General features: G+C 39.8%; 2 protein-coding genes across 6 annotated transcripts in view; both read right to left on the reverse strand.

Moving 5' to 3' along the window:
- The window catches only part of rgl3a (ral guanine nucleotide dissociation stimulator-like 3a), a 19526-nt gene extending 8559 nt beyond the window's left edge, over window positions 1–10967 (reverse strand). The window contains exons 1-5 of one of the 5 annotated variants that reach the window (XM_044346254.1): window positions 10790–10967; window positions 9313–9519; window positions 2792–3081; window positions 997–1041; window positions 545–714 (exon numbers count right to left, since the gene is read on the reverse strand). In XM_044346254.1, the coding sequence (XP_044202189.1) occupies window positions 545–714; window positions 997–1041; window positions 2792–3081; window positions 9313–9501 (694 nt within the window). In that variant the 5' untranslated portion in view covers window positions 9502–9519; window positions 10790–10967. Of the gene's footprint in view, window positions 1–544; window positions 715–996; window positions 1042–2791; window positions 3082–5028; window positions 5292–9312; window positions 9579–10332; window positions 10487–10789 lie in introns of those variants that run through there. The other 4 variants (XM_044346251.1, XM_044346253.1, XM_044346250.1 and 1 more) reach the window with 4 other exon arrangements.
- Window positions 10968–14210: 3243 nt separating this feature from the next.
- odad3 (outer dynein arm docking complex subunit 3) lies at window positions 14211–20454 on the reverse strand. The gene is made up of 13 exons (XM_044346259.1): window positions 20034–20454; window positions 19684–19805; window positions 19490–19567; window positions 19151–19342; window positions 18911–19012; window positions 18319–18444; window positions 17702–17824; window positions 17323–17472; window positions 17033–17193; window positions 16511–16667; window positions 16290–16439; window positions 14723–14810; window positions 14211–14625 (listed from the first exon to the last, which is right to left on the reverse strand). The coding sequence occupies exons 1-13, from the start codon at window positions 20110–20112 to the stop codon at window positions 14501–14503; spliced, it is 1653 nt and encodes a 550-aa protein (XP_044202194.1). The 5' UTR covers window positions 20113–20454; the 3' UTR covers window positions 14211–14500.
- Between the last annotated feature and the right edge of the window lie 710 nt (window positions 20455–21164).

The following is a 21164-nucleotide window of genomic DNA, read 5'->3' on the forward strand; positions in this document are numbered from 1 at the left end:
AGAGAATGTTTGCACTCAAAGAGAGCTGATCAATTACACTGAATTCTTGATAATCTGGATGTCCGGATCTATGAATAAAAGGATGGATGACTGATTATCAGGGCTGTCAATCGATTTAAAAAATGAGCTAATTCAGATCCCACAATTTGCTGTGATTAATGGTGATTAATTGCTTTTTTCCTTCTCAATATTGAAGCTTGTAATGATGGATATTCAAATGTAAAATCACAGAATTAGTGTAGAATCAACACCAGGAAAGTAAATTTAAATAATAAATAATATACATATATAAAATAATACATTGAATTTTTCTTCCACACATTAAATATTTCAAATTAATTAAAAAATGAACATGTTCATTTTGACACCACTATTAATTATATATGAGTGGTTGAGTATAAAAGATAGAAAGTCTGTGAAGTGTCCTAATTATTCCTCTAGTGTGAAACGTATTCAGTGAGGTGCTTGAAACTGTATCAACAAGTGCATCCTGCAGTTGATGCATTATGGCAGCAGAACATAAACAATCACATCTCCCCTGCACCTTGTTCCTGGAGCCTTTTGAGCAGATTCTCTGCGGTCTGAGCCAAACGTCTGAAGCAGAGGCGATGCCGCAAGTGGACACACAACAGCCGGAGGGCCTGGTACTGAGGGGACTCATGGAAATCTTCACTGTACTCCTCCAACCACAGCCGGATGACTGGGGGTAAGGTACTGAGGAGATGATCAGGGAAAGAGTTTTACAGTGTTAATACTTTACTTACCACAGTTTGTGCTGCTGAGATACAATAAAGTGAGGCCTGGACAACATCGTCAAAATGTGTCAGACAAATAAAGAAAAAAAAGTATTACTTTGTCTCATAATTTGTTTGGGAAAGTATCACAAGGTGTGGCAAAAGAACATAAAGCTTCCGCTTCGCTCCATTAAACCCAATTATCAAATCTCACTTTAGATTGATGGCAAAACACAGACAAACGTGGCGTGACTTCACTCACCTGCGTGGGCAAACAGTGTTATCCAGGTTGGCGATTGAGTCATCTCTGTGGAAAAGGTAAACACAATCACCTATCAGCTGAATATAAAAGATTTCACCACATAGAAACACAACATGGTAACCAAGTGGTAACAGAAAATACCCTGTAAACAAGAAAAGGATCACAGGGTGGATCTTCCGTAACTGTTCATCCTGTGGAAATGTCATGCAATACTCCGAATCCCAGCTGACTGCAGAGACACTGTAGCCTTGAGTGTGGAGAGTAAACTGACAAATATCTCCCTCAGGGATCAATAATGACATCATTTGAATATATACGCTGTGTAACTGAAGCGTATTGCGATGCTGTCTCATTTTAGGAACATGGCCAGAGTTTTCTAATGGGGTCCTTCTCTTTATGACGTCAAAATGTGCTACGAAAGATAAATAAATCGTAATTCTTACAGCACTTATAAAGATACAAAACAGGTGGTTTTCAATTTAACAACAGCATCAAAATATTGCATCCTGTACAAAATCCTGTCAGCCAAAGGAGGGAAAAACACACTTCTCAGACTGTCCTTAAACTGACCTCACATAGAGCTCACAGGAAGCCTGTTGCCACCAGCACCACAGACATGAGGGCGACTGTTTGACAAATAATATATCAGATCTACAGCACTAATGGCCACAATTGCCCACAGAAAGATATTTGTAGTGCATTCAGCAAAGGTGAGTTAGAAAGAACTTTTAAAGCCTCAAGCCTCTTCTTTGGGGGGGAAAACTTTGTTTGGGAAATCTACTTAATATCTACAAGTGGCCTCTTGGGGAGCGCTAATAACCAAGGTGGCTGTTTTAATCTAACACTATAATTGATCATTTTAAGAAGATCCCTGCAGGTAATTCCTGAGTGAAATTAAATCTCAGTGCAGTGTGAGGGTAAGAGGCCACTGGGTGTGGAGGGCGTGACATGAAAACTTAGGAATGGAACAAAGTTACTGACTGCTTTGTTTAACTCTTGACAATAATACCCGTCATAGAAACTCGCACCGTGTCAATAGAGCTTTTCTTTGTAAATAGCTGAAGCGATGTCAAGAGGGCGTTAAATTACTTTTTGAAATTTGATGTGTGCATCTGGCATAATGGAAAACCTGGCTACGTATGTGCCCCACTTACATTTGTATACAGTGATGACCTTTCTAAAAGTAGCACCCACTGCAACAACAAATCAATGTCAGTAAGTTAAGAAGTAAACACTAAAGCCCTCGAATCTTCTGATCAGTTTAGGCGTCACTGGCACACTTTTAACTATCTTCACTTTTTGAATGGTGAAATTAGTACAGTTGTGGTTTTGCTTTAGCAAAAAATATAGTTTTAAACTTCGAAAAGCTTAGCTAATATCTTTGAAAAGCAGTTTGACATTTTGGGAAATATGCTTATTAGCTTTCTTGAACATGTTGACAGCTGTCCCGTAGCACACTGAATTTACACCTGTCGTATGAAATGTGCTATATAAATAAATCTGACTTTTGACTTTTAGCTTAGCTTAGCATAAAGACTGGTAGCAGGGGGAAATATCTATCCTGGCTATGTCAAAAGGTATGCTTTATGCTGAGCTAAGCTAACCGACAGATGTGAGAGTGGTATTGATTTTCTCATCTAACTCTCAGCAACAAAACATAAGCATGTATCCTAAAATGTCAAACTATTCCTTTAAAAACAGGGTCTCAATCATGACTGAGCCCACTTGTTTTTTTGTTAACATGTGTTTCAGTTCAACAAAAGTCTGCAAGGCCCCGGCATGGACAATTTCTCACCTCTGAAACAGCAGCTCGATGAGGGTGCTGGTGGAGGTGAAGGCCCTGTATGTAGAAAGAAACACAGGGACGTAGTCAGGCTCCTGGTGCTCTCGATCCAGCAGGTGGGTGACCAGACGCTCCAGGGTGGCGGCCTTCAGCCTGCGCACCTTCACCGTGTGGTACTGGATGAAGCTGAAGGCTGTAGGGGGCTCTGCCGTGTCTGAACCCGGCAAGACGGGCTCCCTGCGCAGTGTGATGCCAAATACAGCCCCGTCTTCCTCCTCCTCCCCCCACTCCTGCACCGGGTCCTGCAGGGGAGAATACAAGGTCATCAAGATCTGGCAAGTAATTCTGTTTTTTTGTGATAGTGAATATAATACAGACTATCATGTAGTTTTTAAAAAAGGGAAGTGTAGAACTATTGCACAACAACAAACTTTTTCATCAACTGAATGTTTTTCTTAATCTGTGAAAATACTTGCAGTGCAAAGAAGAAACATCATCGGTATGTTTCAACATTTCACTTGACGAGGCTGAACGCAGACTAAATAGTCACAGAGCTCCTTCAATACTGCTAAGCTAAATTACTGTGACAATCTAACATATCTGCTGCACATAATTCATGACAAATGCAATAAGCCGTCAGACCGAGTCATTTTATTAAGACGCCAATTAAACATCGATTGACCTCATTCCTGAGATTCTGCTTGTGACCCATCCTTGAACCCTGACGCAGAAAGACACCTGGTGACTGAGGCGATGACGAGGCAGAGAAGCATCCACTGGCACTATTTGTTTATGCCCAGAAACACAAGGACAACTTCTTAAACCATGACACAGTCTGACCTCAGTTTTGCTTTCCTCAAACATTATTTTCCACTTGTTTAGCATAACAGCAGCAATATGTTACCCCTCATTATTACATTACATGATAGAAAACTGTAGAGAAACAACAGTGGTCAGAAGAGATCAGGGGTCTTTTCTTGATCTAGACAGGCTTTGACTGGAATAAAGTGAAAGTATATTTAGCTGAATTGTGGTCGGTGATGTAGACAAAATTAATATCACTAATTACAAGAGCATTATCTCAAGTGATGTGTTACATTTAGTAAAGTATCCAAAATAACATGTTCACATTCTTGATTTAAATAGTTATATATTATGTTTTACTTATGGGTTGATTTTTACTCCACCATCAAATGGAGAGTGGAAGAAGGGAATACATCCTCAATGAATATAGTTTAGATATCCTCAAGATATCTAAACTATATTTAGATATTAGTTTTTACAAAGCACGATTTAGACCTGTAATGTATTTATGTGCGGCATCATGACAACCTTCCTATTCAAAAGTGTTACAGACAGCTGAGATGAAACAGTGAATAAAAGTGCGTCTTGCAACAGTATCAACAGTATTTTATGACAACGTCCCACATTCTCAATATGCTATTTCATGTCTTGCACTTATGTTCATGCATTTTATTTTATCTGCATACACCTTTCTCTGTATTATTTCACACAAGTCTCATGCCAACTGATCAATAAAAATGCCACCATTGCTAGTGAAAATGTGAAATCAAAATGAATGTTTTAACAGCACGAGCTCAACTTGATAGGCTGAGACAGCCCTCCAATCACTACCAAAGTAAAACCTTTGCTGCACTGAGCCACTTTGTCAGTGACAAGTTACACCTAAGTCCTACACTCAGCCTGCTCGTCATTCAAGGGTGTACAAATATATACTGCACCCTAATAATGCAGCACAGTGTCGGTACAAGTATATGGGACCCAGAATTAGAAAAGTAGGGGTTGCTGACAAAATGAAACATGATCCTGACGATGACACCTCACCCCATCTTTAACAACTAGTCATTGCCCTGCCAGGAATGAGGCTCTATGACCGGACTGGTAGAAAGCACGTGTCTATACAGGCTATATATGTATATATGTAAGCACAGTGTAACTCGAACATATGTAACAACAGAAGAAGACCAGGCTTGAAAACACCTGATATCACATGACAGAAACTCAGACAAAAACCAGTGTGCTGCCAGACACAATGAGACACTGGTGCATCACAGCCTGCAGTCAATTAAACCATTATATCGATAAGGTTGTCCTGGTAACCAGAGACAGAATAGCAAATAAAGAGTAAAATCGAAATGACACTTTAATGTGACAGTTTTAACGTTTCCATCTTTTTTACGCTTCACAAAGACACACACAGTATTAATTAAGAGGTTCATTCAACCTACCATCGATAAGTGCCATTTTCCCATGTTTGTCTCGCGCTCGCAAAAAGAAGAAAATCTGTTGGCAAACTGCCGCTATTGTAGGTGACAGCACCGCAGCACAGGCAATAATTAAGGATTTAGCTCCGTCCTCCGACAGTTCACTTCAGTCTGAATTACATGTGAGAGTCTCATTTTTGAAAATGAATGTCATAGATACCATAAAGTTAAACTGTGTCTCTCAGACGAGACGTGTGACAGTTGACAGACTAGTTTCAGAGTGAGCGGAGGAGAACAGTGAGGCAGGGAGGAGGGGGGTGAGGGGGGAGTGAGCAGTATATCACTGGGCGGGGCTGATTGAACAGGTGTGGGCGTGGCTAATATTGCTGACCAATAAGGATGATGGGTTAAATCGTATCAGGTATTATGCTAATTTAAAACGTGAGGCTATGACTGGTAAACGTATTATTGATACAGATGATGTTACTGCAATTAGTGAACTATCATGATTAGCAGTACTACTGTTGTGGTAGCAGCTGTAGAGCACAATTAGTAGTTATAGTAATGGTAGTAGTACACAGGGTGTCGACTCGTGCATAGCAGTGAAAAAGTATTAAAATCCTAAAAAAAGTAGCCATTTCACAGACTTAAATTACCCAGGTTCTTCATGTGTTTATACCATACTATTTAACTTAGAGTTTTTAGCAAGTAAAAGTAAAATGTTCTTATCAAAAGTAAAAATACGTACTCTCATGAATGGGTCCTTTCAGAGTAGTGTCAAGCAATTAATTGAAACATTTATTTAAGACTCGAAAATCATTGAGGTGTCCCTCATTTGCAATGATGAGTTAAAAAGAAAATACACAGAGTTAAATAGATTGAAAGAGGACAATACTCAGTGAAAACAAGTGTGCACTGAGGTGAAGTGGTTTGAGATCATAGTCTTGAATTGTCCAGGGTTAGTGAGAGTGTTGATCATCATGAGGATGTGTTGAAGATAATTTCACTGTCTGCTGCACAAAAACTAAAAAGTGGATTTTACAAGTTCAGAATAAACCCACAGGACTTGAAGCATAAGACAGTAATCGGAGTGAGTTTGAGGGTGAGGGTCTCATGGTCCAATCACACATAGATATTATATAGATTGGTAAATGTCCAATAAGGTATTTATGGAATTGAAGCATACCAGTAATAAAGGATGTCAATGCAGTGCTAAGTTTGAGCTGGTAGTTTAAATTACATCAATGCATTTGATTTTGTTATACATTATGCCTGCTCAGTAAAATCTTAATCATCAAATAACTAGAGGAATGTAGCAGAGTTAAAGTACAATGTCTTTGTCTGAGATAAAGTGAAGTAACAGTAAAGTTAAAGTCCTACAACATGTATCAGTTGCTCCATATTGCATTATGATGTCTTGTAACAACAGTCAAAATAAATAACAATAGTGATCATACTAATTAAAAGTTGAAATGTGCAGAAAGGTTATAAGGTTTTCTCATTCATGCTTGGTGTCAGGATGAACGAATGGTGTGATGGTATAGACTCACTTTTTTTGAAGCGGACAATGAGAAGTCACAAAGCTGTACAGCAACCAAAACCTCCCTCATCACTATCCACTGTGCACAGAAGGCACCATGATGTGGGTGAGAGATTATGAGCTGCTGTGATGCTTGACCCTCTAAAATGCCTGATGACTGTTGGTTTATGACATCATACTGCTTTATGAAGGTGTACAGTATTTCTTAAGGTGCATTAATATGTGTAATAATGTGTAGGCAGTATCCATACACCCGTCATAAAAAGTGATGTGTGGGAGTATCTAACCTTTTTATTGTATCTAAATGTTTTTCTCCATGGAAATGAGCAGCAGAGACAATACTGTGACATCTGGTGGCCAAACTATAAACATTAAAAAAAAAAAAAAAAAAATGAATCAATGAATTCAATTTCCTCAAGTTCTCCATCTAGATCAAGAACAGGCCCAGGAGCTTTCATCTAGCTCCACATCCTGATCGAGAAAGTATCTATTTTCCGTTTTACAAAAACACCAGCTGTAGTTTTTCAGGAAGAGATTGAAGGAAAGATATCAAAGGAAAGGTTCTGTCAGCTAGAAGTGAGAGGCTGATTTCAGGCCAACATCAACATGTGAGGAACTGGTATATCTCAGAGCTGTTGCCTCTTAAGAATCCAGTTGGGACAGTTTTACTCGACAACCTGTGGCTTATATTCCTGCCCCATGGTGTCAGAGGCGTGGTGGGGACATACCACATGAAACAGGTCTGGTTGGATGCACAAAAACAACTTCACCTGCGTGACTGAGCAAAATTTCAAGAGAAAAAGTTATAATTTATGAGCCTTTGGTACCACTGAAAAACACTACATTTCATTACATTTAGAGACAACTGACTGACTGCCACAACATTATGATAACATGGACAAGCAGAGCAGATGAGATGCCTTTAATCAGGCTGTCCACTGCTCTTTAGGCTCAAAGGGAAGAATGAGCTTTTTGTTTCTCTAATGAGTTTCTGCCTCTGAACTGAAAATCCACATTACCCCATCCCAACCAGTTTTTTTGCTGAGGCTAAACAAAAGAGCCTCTTTGCAGCGCCGGGAAAGACCTCAATTAGTGCTGATTAGACACATGAGAAGAGGTGACAGGCAACAAGTGGCAGCTGAAAAAAAAAAACAAAACACACTGGTTGAAGTTGTTTCCTCAAAATTTCACATGACCACAAGGTTTTGCTTTGACTAGAAATACACAGTACACCCACAGGAATATAATATACTTCCTGGAGAGACGATTGTAGTTCCCTTTCAGTGTCACCAAAAAGCTGCTGGTATTGACGTGCTGAGTGAAAAAATATTGAGCAGAATGGGAACAATAGTGGGAGTTTCCAGAGAAAAACCTGACGTAAACACTACCTGGATATATGACGGCTCCTCAGTCACAGATGTATGTGTAGGTGCAGTCAAATCAACCCTAATAATTCAACTCTAAACAACTCTTCAACACTAAATCTGAAGTACAATCTGGGAAAGAGTTCATTAAAATGAACATTTTAATTGTAATTTGAGATATCTACCATTTAAAATAACACTATACTAAAAGGTTGATGGAAGACTGAATATTGGCAAACATTAAGGACACCAACACATATCACAGCCTTGTTTTGCAAAATAATAAAATTTAAAAAAAACCTGAATCATCTATTTAAGCAGTGCTGAGTAATTCATGACTGTCCTTTTACCTCCAGAAGGATATAAAATTAGGTGAAAATTACAAACTCTGTGGTGTCCTTTGTGCCAATAGTTCAGGTTCAGACTGCACCCACCTTTACTCTTCTGCTTTTGTTTTAGATACGCTGAGACTGGAACTGTTCATATGATATTCAGCATTACTGCTGGTCACCACAGTGCATGAAGACACAGTGGAAGCTGTTCTGTTAATATTGACCTGAATTATTGTGTTGAAGTTAAATATCACTATCGTTTTGACGATGAATCGATCAGTCTGCTAACAGGAAATTCATCTTTTAAGTCATTTGCTGGTTCTAGCTTCACAAAAGTAAAGGTTTACTGCTTTTCTTTGTTTCATATCGTTGTAAGTTGAGTATCTTTGGGTTTTGGATCGTTGATCGGACAAATCAAGCGATTTGATGAAGTCACGTTGGGCTCTGAGAAAATATGATGGCTGTTTATTAAAATCTACTTTTTGAAACTTTACAGAACTACTTACAGCCCTGGTTGTTGTGGACTCCTTATTTATGCTGATATGATAAAAATAAAAAGCAAGAATTGGTCTTTTCACTAAACAACAGCAACAGCCAAATAAGCTCAGGCATTTGAATCAGTTAACTCTTATACAGCCTTTAGGATCAAATGGACATTTAAGGATATTTATATATTATAGTTATGATGTTAACCAAATGAGAGGTGACTTTTCATGTCATATCGCAATGTAACACATTCTATCAACATATCCTTGCACTAGATGGAATTCCCTAAAAAGATGTTAACATTTCCATGTTTCCATGATGCCTCCCTCTGAGAGACTATTTGTTCAGTGTGAGTTTGTCACATGGATAAGTGTGTAGATGCTTTGACTGTGGACAACTTGATTTCTACAATGAAAAAATATTCGATGACCACTGAACCTAGTTTAAATATTGACATACAACCAAAGACTGTCAATTGTGAGTTTTAAATGAAGTGAGGTTTTAAGACATGAAGAGCAGCACATAAGATAAACTTCAGCATTTCATAATGTTGCTAGAAAGCCAGTTTGACTGTGTTCCAGCTCACCTCACGCTGTCCGTCAGTGTCCAACAATTGGAAGCTTCTCAGCCACACGCCAGGCTCCGTGTCCGTGTGGACGTCCACGCAGTGACTCTGCCTCAGCCACAGCAGCTTCTTCATCCTGCCCACCCTGGAGCGGAGGCCCCGGGACTCCCCTCCATCACCGCCTCCGCACACGGGAAGAATGGTCCTCATCTCCCACTTAATGTCACGCTACAGGCCCACACACACACACACACCTCGTCAGATCTCTCCCACACCTGCTGTCTCATCTGTGGCAAGAGAGGAGAGTGTGAAAACGATCAGGCGCATTATCTCGCTGAATCTCTCGCTTATAAAAATGTTGATTCCAACCATCAAAGCAGCATCCATGTCAGCAGGTTTTAAAACCCCATGATGTGCAGCCATTAAACAATGAATGTCATTAAACAAAGATCAGTTTAAAAAGAAACTGGGTCAGTGTAGATGAATGAAGAAAAAAAATCATGATTAGATTTACTGTGCTAGAACAGAAAAAAGTATTAAAGTTTTCAGCATAACAACACAGTGCTGTAAATTATGTTTTATTCTATAAATAGCCTTCATAACAAACATGTAAAACCCCTAAAGTGCAGGGAACAAATACAACTGACACAAATAAAGATCAATTTGTCATAACAGCTTGAGGAATCTTCTCTTGCATCAACTAAACTTTATATCTGGTAACAGTGTGTTAACAGAAAAGTCAGTATGATAGTGTTGTTTATTACATTTTACACATTTTTACAAGTTCATTTGTATGATCCTTAAAAAACATTTTAATGGCCACATTATGGAAAAAAAAATCAATGAAAATATGAAAACTGTGATGAGATACAGAATATAACTTTCTGGTTGATGTTCATTACAACCATGAATATATTCCTGATAGGTACAAAATTCAGTTACATGTACAATTCACAAACAATCGTAGCTTGAGCATCTCAGAAAAAAAAAAATCTTTATCACTCACTGAATACAATACAGAGAAAATATATTGTTACTTACTGTAAACTTGCTTATCTTGAATCCTGATGAAGACCATGTTTAGAGCTGCATTTGTCCAGCAGGCAGAACATTCAGCAGCAGCATGTAGAGACAGCGTGAGACTGAGGACTGACTGTTCTTTGTGTTTGTGGGTGGATGATGCTCTGCGCGCATGTATATATGTGTGTGTGTGTGTGTGTGTGTGTGTGTTGGAAAGGCCTCCTCCCTGTGTGGCTGTACACTGAGATATAATTATGTCCTTTTTTGATTGCATTTCACATCCCATCATTCCAGTTCACTACCCACCTAAGCAGAATAAACCACTCTGCCCTCATTTTCACCTTGATCATACAAACAGTAAGACGTATAGCTTAAAGAAAGTGCGCAGAAATGCAGAATCGCAGAATTGCGCTAATTAAAACTCGACTGGTTACTCTGATGAAAGTTTGCTGATAAGTTGTGCTCATATGTTTCTTACCTGCGGTTTGGGTTACAGTACAGTTCATAGGTGAGCGTATGAAAGCGTGACAATGACACGGTTTAAAACCTGCACAGACTGCAGATGCATGTTTAATTGAAGGCCTGCTGGCAGGAGATGTTGAGGAAAGCCACTCACGTTGCTGGCAGCGATTCAAACTCTGCACCAGGAAGCGCAGGGCCGCCTCCTCTTACTGATTGGTCGATCAGTTAAAAAGAAAAATGTATGCTTATCACTTGTTACCGGTGTGCACTTATTTCTTGATGTATAAACCAATATTCTAAGCCTGCATATTATCCAGTAATGTCCAACATGATGGAAAAACTCTTGAAAGAGAGAAGAAGAGAATCCCAATAAAACCACCTGATTAAATAAAGATTAAATAAAGCTCTGTCCTCTGTTACACACACACACACACACACACACACACACACACACACACACACACATATATAATGTTTTTTAGTTTTTCTTCCTTTTCTTTTGTGAATATTTGAACAAGTGTGTTATGTGTCAGTTGTTTATGACAGAATCAAATAATTTGCCTTCCTTTTAAACTTTATTTTCTTACTTTCTATCTCAGGTATTATTTTAGGGGATCAGTTCATTAGAGGCTTGCTGTAAATTGATTCTTCATTTCTAAGGCCTGAGGTCAGACACATAGCTGAGAACTTTACATTCACCCCAGAATTGTTACCTTCTTTCAGCTGAGTGTTAATGGCAGTCCCTGGTCTAAATCAGTGACTCCCAACCTGTAGGAACAACAAAATCATTTTCTCTCATTTTTGCCTTTCTACATGTGAAATACAAGATATATGAAAAAATCCTTCAAATGAAACAATCTGAGAAGAAGGAAAAATAACTGGTTGAACTGTTCATGCAGTAACTCACATCCACACACTGAGGAAATAACCTGCAATGTGGGGTCAGAAGTAGACAGCACTTAATTTGAAGGGGTTACAAGCCAACAGGTTGACTTTTAAAATATTAAAACTTGAAGTTAAACACTATTGCAATACAACTTGTTGGAATGAGAGAAGTCAAATTTAAAAGACAAATTTATAAGGTGAAGATAACAGCAAGCCCAGATAGCATACGAAAGTGGGCCACTTCAGGCAATGATGTGGCACTGCTGGCCTTCTTCTGGCCCAGACAAAATGGATGTGAGCCTGAAGTGACCTACATGTAAAACAACAAATATGGCCCAAATATCCCAAAACAAATGTGGGCCATTTTTGGCAAAGATCTGGCCCAGTCGACAAAAGTTAACGTGGGTGTAAACCAAAAGTGACCCGGTTATCTTAAAACATACCTAGGCCAGTTCTGACAAAGATACGGCACAGTAAGCACTGGCTTGACTTGATGTGAACCTAAAGTGGCCAACATATGATATGGCAAATATGGCCTAAATACTATACAACAAATTTGGCCCACTTTTGGCAATTGTATGGCACAGTCAGCACTGGCTGTCATAATGTGAGCCTAATGTGGCCCACATTTGAAATAGTAAATATGGCCCAAATATTACTGAACATTATTGGGCCACTTTAGGTAAAGGTGTGGCACAGTTGATACTGGCTTATCTGAGTGTGGTCTGTTTATCTTAAACATGTCTGGGTTAGTTCTGGCGACACAATAAGCACTGGCTAATCAGGGTGTGAGGCTAGAATGGCCCATATTTGAAATGGTGAATATGGTTGAACAGTATTGGGCCACTATAGGTAAAGATGCGGCATAATTAGTACTGGCTAATCTGAAAGTGAGCCTGAGGTGGCCAACATATGATGCAGCCAATGTGGTCCGGTCATCTTAGAACATATCTGGGTCAGTGTTGGCCAAGATACGGAACACTCAGAACTGGCTAATCTGGATGTGATATATGTTATGAGATATGATGTACTGTGGTTCTTAATTAATCAAAAAATTTTAGAGGTGAAGCTCAGTGTGAGTGCATACACACCGATAACATTTACAACTGGGACTCAGGTAAGATTCTCTGAAAATGCTCCCAGAAGATTATTTTTCTACAGCAAAGTGTGCCAGGGCCTCCTCCTCTTATAAACATGGAATTTGCTGTTCTGTTAGTCCAGGGATCATTGTCCTAACAGTCCAGCCACAGTCCCCACCTCTAGTCTAAGAACTGGTTTCCTCTGCCTTGTTTGGTGCAATTAGGGTTGAACCCCACATGTACCCAATTGAACTGATTAACTGATAGCACCTTGCTGGGGGCTGCACAGCTTAAGGCAGCTGTCTTTCCAGTGACACACAAATGCTTTATCCACAGGTCCTGGAATTTGCAAACCATCTTGACTGTGGTGAGTGCAAAAACAATGTTGCTAGGCCTGTTGCCGGAAAACAGGAGTGGAATGCCCCAGTACCATCATCCCATGCAGTATTTGGGCCAAATGAAGATATGAAATGTAGGCCAGATAAGGGCCTGACTAAAATGAACTGTGGTCAAGATTTGGGCCAGATCTGGTTTACTTGTTTAGTTTTTGGTTTACATGTGGCATTGCTATGATTTGCTTGTGGCCCGGATCTGGCAAACAGGAGCGGACCTCCCAAGTGCCATCAGTCCATGCAGTATGTGGGCCACATGAAAGTGTTGAGTGTAGGCCGGATATGGGCCACAGCAATTTTGCTATCTGGGAGGTCACAGGAGAATTGTATTGGTCAAAAATCACTGGCTACTACGTTTTACAGAATATTTATCTGAGCCTAAAAAGATGCTAAAATTACTGTTAAAAAAGTCAAACAGATATCAGACAGTCAAGAGAAACATTAAAAGCTGAATATTGGAAGTGAACGTGACATGAATCCGACTGCAGATTAGATTACAACCACCACTACTCTAATTTCAAGCTTTCCTGGAACTTACTGCACACACACACGCACACATACACACACACAAAGGAGCCAAATTGCCAAAAGTTGTCTGTCTGGTTACATTCTGTAAGTCATTCAATCGCTGCTGCTGCAGCAGTGACCAGAAATAATTGTCATACAGACAATTAAAGAGAGTTAACATCACTGAGGTTATACTTGTTGGACTGAAGAATTATTGTTCTGCCTTTAACTCTGTGATAGAACAAAACAATCCATCTAACATCCAAGAGCTGGCTCCATCAACACTAAAGTGTTTGGGCAAAGAGGCAGAACAATTGTTGAGACACTGAACATAGCAGAAATAGTTCAGGTGTTGGTGCTGCATGTGTCCAAACAGGGAAGGTTTCACATGCAGCTCTGTATCATATTTTATACTCGTGCAAAACATGAGCATCTTTAGTTTTGATATGATTCACAATCGGTAGGTTTCAATCAGCAGGACAATGGCAGAGAAAACCTTTGGGTACATGTTACCTGTTTCTTCCACATACTGCACAACCCTTTATGGTAAAAATGAATAAAAAAGTGAAAGAAATGTTTTGACTGTTTTTATTGGCCTCCCAGTGAGGCAGAGTGTAGAACTCTGAACTGTAGAAAAGAGGCGGAGAAACAAGTGTTGGTGCAACAGTGACACAGGCCAGAGAACATTACTGTTGTCAAAACAAACTCACCTTTACACCAAGTAACCAGCTTCAAAGACACAAACATATTTGGATAAAAACCCAATGGACTTAGATATTTATGGGCTCTTTGTCCTAAACCTGAGTTCATTTTACACTCAGACCAGGTTGAGAGTGTTTTCTCTTCACAGACTGTGGAGTTGGATCAGAACTTGCCCTTCTTCTTTTTCCAGGGCTTTTTCTTGGACTTGGAGTCGATGATCAGCTGAGACTGACGCTTCAGTGCCTCCCGTGAGATGATGTCAGCTTCGTCCTCTTCACTCTCGTCCTCTGAGACACAAGCAGTGAAAGTTGAAACAAAGAAAAATGTAGAGAGTGTGTGTTTGTGTGTGTGTTTGTGTGTGTGTGTGTGTGGCTGCCAACTCACCGTTGTCAAAGAGGTCCAGTCTTTGGTCCTCAGGCAGCTTGACACGCGTGTTGTAAGCTGGCAGTTTCCCCTCAATCCGGACAAAGAACTGCTCAAAGCAGCACACAGACACGTTGAAAACATTCAGTGGTCAAAGACTCTCAACGGAAAGACAAGTATTTTCTATTTCTGCACATTTAATTTTTATATGATTCTTTTTTTTAAATCTACAAAATCCCTTATTTGCCATAAAATCAGAATTTATGCAGGTCAATTTTCATGGTTTTTGCTTTGGTTTATTGACAACATTGTAATTCATTTTTAATCTTTATAAATGCAACATTTATCAGACTTTGTCAGGGACAGACAGATAAAGTCCTGGACCCATTACCATTGTTGTCCCTGGTGTCTGCACAGTCCACCAACCTTCCTCAAGGTGGACATTAAGTCCTGATAATGGACACATTATCAGGACTTAATGGATAACAGGGAGGCCAGAACCGTCCTGTGCATCGGACAGTTGCCTCTGTGGAGTTTACTAGTTACCTCACACACAATGAAATTTGTGTAAGCTAATATATATATATATATATATATATATTCTTAATTTCACATTTGTTTCTTTTCACAGGGAAATGAAATTAGTTTTAGGCCACTTTAGGAACAAAATCTAATAAATGAGCCAAAGTTGTAGGAGAGACAGGATCCTTTTTTTGATAATTCACTCAGACCTATAACAGATATGATGACCAGCAGAAGACTGGCCTTTCTCAGACTCTCTGTTCTCCTTTATGATAGAGCTGCAGGTCGTTTGACAGCCAAACCATATTCCAACCGTACTGGTCAGGCAAACAAGGCCGGGCTGATTTTGAAATTATCAGCTCAGACTTACGTCAGTTAGAAAGATTATGCCTTCTAAAAATGTATCTGAGGGTAAAACAGTCAATGTCATTAGTAAATGGCAGGCAGACTGTTACGTGTTTCCTCTGGTACACTCTGATATTCCATGTTCTCAAACAGAGAAGGTCCTGCCGAGCGTTAGTAATCAAGAGCAAACACTTCAGGTTTGCTTTTTCATTTGGATAAGCAGTGCAAGCAGAGGAGCACACTCAGCCATGCTGCGTTCATTAGTATTACTCTGTACTGTGGGCTTAAATAAGAGTCCGACATGCTTCATTATGTACCTTGACAGCCCCCATTGCCACCTAATGCTAAACTGCTTTTATCATTGAAAGTTCAAGCTGACACACAGCTCTAACAGAAGAGACTGCTCACTGATTCTCTGAATCAGATCTCCATATTTAAAAAGATTTCAATCTAGTTTTTTAAAAGATGTTTCGAAACGATTTTCTTTCATCAGTAACAGTATTTATTAAATATGACTATATTTGTCACGTATTTACATGCGTAGTACCACACACGTGGCAACATTCTCTGTTAATGAGTACAAACTGTACAATGTGACTCATCTAATGATTGGCGTGTGCCCTTCCCACACACCTGTCACTACAGTACTTTTTGATGTCCTAACCAAAACCAGAACCTGTATTTCAAACCCCTGGTTAAGTGTTGTGTAACTTCGTCTCACCTCCTCTTCCTCCATCTCCTTCATAATCGCAGCGTGATCTTTTCCCTGAAGCTCCTCTTGCAGTAACTGCAGCTTCAGCTCACACTGGGTCATCAGCTCCACCACAAACTCATCAGAGTCTGGAGACACTTCAGCCACTGTGTGATCACTCTGAAGGGAGAACAGAAGAATTTGCCAAAAATGTTCAGAAATAAAGAAATAAAGCCATAGTTAAACTTTACCAGCGTGATGTGCTGAAGTTTGTCTGCAAGGTGCTCCTCTCCGGCTCGGACAGTACTGAGGGTTTTAACAAGCCAATCCAGGCGCTCTTTGGCTGCATCACACCTCTGTTGTTCAGCCTGCAGTTGCTGCTCACAGTCCTCCAGCATCTGCTGGTCGCTATTTAAACCACAAAGAAAAAGCTTTGAGAATAAACATTAATACAGTTGTATCAAAAGATTGTATAAAAAATGAAACTCATCATTGGCCTCATAGACCACCAGTGTGGTAGGTGAGTTATAGAGCAGGAGGTCATTAGATTCTTCATTTTTAATCCCTAACCCTTAATTTTGACATTCCAGATTATTTAAGTTATTTAAATAGTTAGACTTAAGCACTCCCATTACCTCTGTAGCTCTCTTAAACAGAATTAATTTTACCATCATATTTTATATATTGAATGCGTATATTGCATGGAAATATGCATTTAAGCCATTTTTGTAAATGGAATAATGGTGGTACAGTAGTGCATGATGCTGTCTCACCTGGAGAGTTTAGCCTCCCCAGAGTATTTCATGTCCTGGAACTGTTGGTATAAGAGCTCCTTCTGCTCCTTCAGCTGCAGCAAGATCTTTTCATTCTCTTCTTTCAGCCTCTCCAGATGTTGGTGTGTCTCCTTCTGTGAGATAAAACGCTCCACTATCTCCTACACACATAACACATGAAGACACGTGTGGTTATATAAACGCTGATAGTTACCACATAAAATATCCATGGAAAGTATGGGCACATGATGCAGTGAATACAGTAAATCCTTCTCTTTTCACATTCATACCTGTATATTTGTGACTCCAGTGGCCTCCTTAATTCGCTGGAAGGCCTCCTCAAAGGTGGAGATGGTTTTCTCCTCTTCACCTGCCATTCTGGTGGTGCTGCGCTGGGCCTCACTGCTCAGCTCATCCGGCTGCATGGTTGATCTCTGAGCCTGCAGGTAGCCAAATTTAAGTTTTTCGTTTGACCAAATATAATAGATAGTGAAGGTGGTGACTGCTTTTGAAGGCCCTTCTGTGGTCATGTTTCTTTATGTCATTGTAATGTTTAATCGTAAGTTCATGCGGCCAACAAGAATGCTTATGTAGGTGATCAAAAGAGGAAAAATCAAACTTACGCCTCTTAAGTTGTACACACAGTATAAACCACCATATTTATCTCACCCTTCTGTCAACTTTCTCAGCCTGGGCCTTACGCTCCTCAACCTTCTTCCTGTAGCTTGCTATAATACGCTCTCTGTCTTTGCGCTCCTTGTAGAGCAGTTCCTCCTGCTGCTGTAACTCAGCCTTGAAGGAAGAAGAAAGGGAAATGAATGTTGGAGAGTGAGCGAGGGAAACAAGAGAAGAAGAGAAGGAAACAAAGTGAGACAAACAGTATTATGATCCAGAATTCAAAGTCGGTATAGAATTTTAACATTTTTGTTGGCTTAGAAGGCTCCGTAATCAAACACATTAGCTTTTGTGGCAGGTACTACTGCCTCTTAGCAGTAATGTATCTCTATTTGTGGCTGTGCAACTTTGGCAGGAACTTCAGTGCCGGAACACAGAAAATATGAGAAAACAGACAATTTCCTTACTAATAGTCTCATTTGCTTAAGCTGGTTATACGTTGAAGGACACAGCTACATCAGATAAACACTGAAATAGTCCCTGAAGTGTCTCTACGAGAGATGCATTTAACTAATATCAGTAGTGAAAAAAGTGATGGTGAATGCTTAATGCCTTTACTCATAACATGTTCTGTATGTTGTAAATTCATGGCAGAGGAGGCTGGCAGTCACCTTAGCAGCTTCTTTAGAGAGCTGGGCTTCGCTGTTCATGACCTGCAGGTTGTGATGTTCCTCTCTGTGCTTCAGGATTTCTGCTTCCAGACTGTCCAACTGGCCCTGGAAAGTCAGACTCTCCTCCTGAGAGGGTAAAAAGTGGAAGAGTGAGATAGAGAGATAGAAGAAGCTGGTTTGACCCTGTCTACCACTGGGGAATATTTGTGAGGTGATCAAAATTCAAAAACATCCTGTATGCAAAAATGGAGGTCAAGTTAAGTTCAAACAAAGGTAAAATGAGGCCTGGGACAGGAAGTACTGTACCACTGTAGAAGTTGTTTACACATTTACATACCACAAACACAGAGTACCTTGTCAAAGGTACAACAAAGTGTCATATCACAGGCCATTACCCTGCAGAGCACTGCAAACCATCTATTGTTTCTGCATAAAATACCTAAATGAAAATGATTAGCAGACTGTGTACAAAACATGAATGGTGTACAAGTGTTTTCACTCTCATGCGGGTGTATAATGCAACATGCAGCAGAGCAGTTGAATTTAATTCATTATCTTGATATTAAAAAGCAAACATGCATCTTGGGCTAACCTGCAGGTGACTTTTGAGTTTTAGATAGTTTGTCATGATGTTTTCAGCTTCCTTGCATTTAAACTGGGTCTTCTCCAGATTGTTCTCCAGTGCCCGCAATTTCTAGAGAAACAGAAACAGATGTACAAAGCATTGTTCACGAAGATATTTATCTCTGAGTGCATCTAGTGAACACCAGGAAGAAATAACAATTAAGATTATCATGTTTTGCTAATCCCTACATGAGCCTGATGTAACTACCATGGCATCTTCCTCTCTTTTCCGAGCACGTGCATCAGCAGACTGTGCTCCACTGCTGCCTTCTGGTTTCCTTCTCTGGTACTCCATCCTCAACTCGTCCAGGCGGTGCTGGTAGGTCTGGGTGGCGTGTTTTAGGGCATTGAGACGCTTCATCTTGGACAGCACCCGCTGGTCCAGTGTTGTGATGGCCGCCTGAGAAAAGGGCAATGACATGAAACTAGGCTGAGAACTCTTGTATGAGGATATAAGCAGTGTTCAGATTCTATAAACCATAAACAGCAAGAATCAATGTCAAAACAAGGCTGCTGTGTCTTTTATATTCATGCTCCTTCCTCTCACCTTCCCTGACATATTGCGGTAGGCATCCTTCTCCAAGCCTCTGTTGTGAAAGGCCACTTTGATGATATGTTCATCACCCTAGGAGGCAAAGTGAACAGGATTGTAACTGCCATGAGAGTCAGGTATGTTCAGTTTTTGTGTTTCTTTGTGATAAATGAGGACAAAACACAATCTGTGCTATGCAGGGAACTTACAGCATTAGCCTCTGCCACTTTCCTGTACAGCCTCTTGTTCTCCTGCCTCAGCTGTCTGATGGACTCTCTGTTCTTCTTGATGGTGGACTGAGAGCTCTCATAGTATGCAGTTCTGTCGCCCTCTGGAGGACATATTTCATTGTTACACCAATAATGCGCAGACAAAATAGGTAATCAACTACCGTAATAATTAAGTTAACTGCTGCTTCTGTTGGACTTCTTTCTGTTACGAGTTTACACTGACATGGATAAAATAACTTAACGTCAATTATCTGATAAAACTAGCATAAACAATTGTTGCAAAACGGACTCTAATGGACTCCTATCGACAACCAGGCAAACAAACTTACCCAATAGTTGAATTTTCCGCTGCATTTCTGTGATTTGGTCATGCAGCGGAGGTTTCATTGTGTCGGTACTGAACGGCATTTTAGTAGTCTATTAATATTGTACACATTTAGCGAAGACAAATATGCCTACAGTCAGAGTTAGCTTGACCTCACTGAAGATCCAGTGTTGCCTGGCAACATGTACACTTCACACCATAGGGAAGCTCACGCTTTCATATTAACCCTGTGGGTGCTGAGCTGCTGCCTTTTATTCTGGTGGTCCATATATAAACCGAACATTTAAGTTTCATTGACCATGACTGTTGCAACAGAGCTCGGTCAGTAACTTAGGTCTAACCTGTATCTATTGTCATCACCTACAACACATTTCATTTCACTAAAACGCCCTCTCTTGCTTAAAGGATCATTGTGTAGGATTTACTAGAATCTAGCGGTGAAATTGCATATTACAACCAAGCGTGTAGGAAAACCTACGGTGGCCGCGAAACTCACAAAAAATCCGAAAGTCCCTCTCTAGAGCCAGTGTCTGGTTTGGGTCTAAGCTACTGAATAAACATGGGTTCTAGGTTCTAGGATAGTATATATCCATGAAGAGGACCCGCTCCCTCTGTAGATATAAAGGGCTCAATCTAAGGTAATGAAAACATGATTATTATTTTCAGGTGATTATACACTAATTAAAACATACTTATGAATACTATATTCTATTATGTCCATAATATTCAATTTCTGCCAATAGAGCCCCCTAAATCTTACACACTGGTCCTTTAATGTTCAAAACGTCCAAGTACGCTGTTCTCATAAAAAGTAAGATATAAAGACTCCCATATGCAAAAATATAGGAAGCATACAGCCTTATTATACAATTTATAAACTTTGTTAACAAAACGTAGGCCTTTTTCTTGAATGATTATGACTACTTTTGCATGGTACAGGTTTCATATCTGAAATATGAAATAAAAATGAATATTTCACACAACGTTTATAAAACTGCAGATGTATGATTCTTGGGAGATTCAGTGGGTAGAGGAAAAGGTATCAAATGTTTTGATTTTCTTGATTTTTTTATTTTTTGTACTTGAGCATCCTGTTCTAGTAATAACAGCATATACAATAATAATCCACATTTTA

The sequence above is a fragment of the Thunnus albacares genome, chromosome 3 (genome assembly GCF_914725855.1).
Source record: "Thunnus albacares chromosome 3, fThuAlb1.1, whole genome shotgun sequence".
Classification (NCBI taxonomy): domain Eukaryota; kingdom Metazoa; phylum Chordata; class Actinopteri; order Scombriformes; family Scombridae; genus Thunnus; species Thunnus albacares.